The sequence below is a fragment of the Equus asinus genome, chromosome 22 (assembly GCF_041296235.1).
Source record: "Equus asinus isolate D_3611 breed Donkey chromosome 22, EquAss-T2T_v2, whole genome shotgun sequence".
Lineage (NCBI taxonomy): Eukaryota > Metazoa > Chordata > Mammalia > Perissodactyla > Equidae > Equus > Equus asinus.
In genome coordinates, this window is record NC_091811.1 from 56371657 (window position 1) to 56373887 (window position 2231).

General features: G+C 33.9%; 1 protein-coding gene across 1 annotated transcript; it reads left to right on the forward strand.

Annotated features, from left to right (window-relative positions):
* The first annotated feature begins 995 nt into the window (after window positions 1-995).
* Window positions 996-1934, forward strand: LOC106832607 (olfactory receptor 6C3-like). The gene has a single exon (XM_014843439.2). It carries the CDS (start codon window positions 996-998, stop codon window positions 1932-1934), a length of 939 nt encoding a protein of 312 aa, XP_014698925.2.
* Window positions 1935-2231: the final 297 nt, after the last annotated feature.

Below are 2231 nucleotides of genomic sequence, written 5' to 3' on the forward strand. Positions count from 1 at the left end.
TAAAAATTAAATAATTGTTTACTACCAAGACTATTAATAGAGTCCAAAGCAGGAACACAGGAAGAAGTCTTGGATCCATCATTTATTATTTTCTGAATTTAAATAGTATTCTGCTATGGAAATAGGATTATAAAAAAGACATTTCCTATTGGAAAGAATATGTGCTTCCCAGTACGTGTTATTTTGACCATTTACTTGTTCGTTTGCTACAGTAGTATCATAAAAAAATGAATTGTGTATTGTATGAATTAGATTGTTTCTAAGCAATTATTCATTTCAGTAACAGAGGTTACTTTTCTTATCTTTCTGGCCTTTTTATCAGAAAAACAAAAAAAATAATGTGGGAGAGTGATATCATCAATCAATCTCTTAAGACTAATTTAAGAGAGAATGCCAACAAAACATTCCCATGGATCAACATGTTTGCTCTAAAGTGAGATGATTACCCTGTTTTCTAGTTGTTTAACTTTGTAAAAGTTTCCTAGACTATGTGGGCCTCAAAATATAAAAAGTGGGGGGAGGCCTCAATAACCTCTACAAGTTTTCAAACTCTGTATTTAGATTATCCATGATCCAGATTGATTATTATAATATTGAGGAAAGGAAAAAGTCATTTACAATATTTTCATATTTTTTATAAAAGGAGCCAAATATTTTAAAGAATAACTAGATGCTTAATTTAAAAAGAAACATTAGAAGAAATAGTTTCTGTTTAAATGTTAGCACAAGGTTTTTTATCCATGGCCTGTGATCATGTATTTTCAAAGAAAAGAGATCAATATTTAACTGCAGATAATATTCATTACTTGAATGTAAGGTTGAAAAGAAATTGGAGAGAGTTGCTGAAGGGAACATGTGTTTTGCATTTCATGGATTATTCATTATCATGGATATTTTAAAAATTTTATACTATAATCTCAATCTTGTTTTAACATTTTTAGGTTCTATAGGGGGGACATACATTTTCTGTTATAAAGTGGGGGAAAGGATCAGCAATGAAAAACCACACGATACCCACAGAATTCATTCTTCTAGGGCTGTCAGATGACCCTGAGCTTCAGATTGTGATTTTTCTCTTTTTGCTTATCACATATATGTTAAACGTCACTGGAAATCTGACCATCATCACTCTCACCTTGGTGGACTCCCATCTACAGACCCCTATGTATTTCTTCCTCAGGAACTTCTCTCTATTAGAAATATCCTTTACAACTGTTTGTATTCCCAGACTTCTAATCACAATTATCACCAGAGACAAAACTATTTCATACAATAACTGTACAGCTCAGTTGTTTTTCTTCATCTTCATGGGTATAACTGAGTTTTATCTTCTAACTGCCATGTCCTACGATCGCTATGTAGCCATCTGCAAACCCCTGCATTACACAACCATCATGAACAAGAGAGTCTGCATATTGCTTGTTTTTTGTGCTTGGCTGGCAGGATTCTTAAACATCTTCCCACCAGTTATTCTTTTCCTCCAGTTAGATTACTGCAGCTCAAACGTCATTGATCACTTTGTTTGTGACTATTTCCCCCTCTTGCAATTATCCTGCTCAGACACATGGCTCCTAGAAGTGGTTGGTTTTTACTCTGCAATAGTGATTCTGCTTTTCACTCTGGCATTAATAATTCTATCCTACATGTTCATCATTAGGACAATTCTGAGACTGCCTTCCACCAGTCAGAGAAAAAAGGCATTTTCTACCTGCTCCTCTCACATGATTGTCATTTCCATCTCTTATGGGAGCTGCATATTCATGTATGCCAACCCTTCAGCCAAAGAAAAGGCATCATTGACCAAAGGAGTAGCTATTCTGAATACTTCCATTCCTCCTATGATGAATCCATTCATATACACACTGCGGAACCAGCAAGTGAAGCAAGCCTTTAAGGACACTGTCAAAAAGGTTATGTTTTTCTCTGGTAAATGAAAATACTAACAGCGTTAAAAGAATAAAGATTTTTGTCAGTGCTTTCTATTATTCCTATTCTCTCAAAACTCTTTCCTTCACTAAAGTTATATATTTACCCTTTTTTTCCATTTCCATACTAAAATTTCCCCTACATTGAATTCAATAAATTTGATAAAGCTGAGTATTGCTTCAGAATTTTCTGGAAATTCAGATGTTTTATTCAAGTGTATTTGGATGAAGTAAAAAATGCAGGTTCATGGTTATAAGTTTCATGAACTTAGGAAGTGGTTTATTTTTGAGGAGACGTAGGGCATT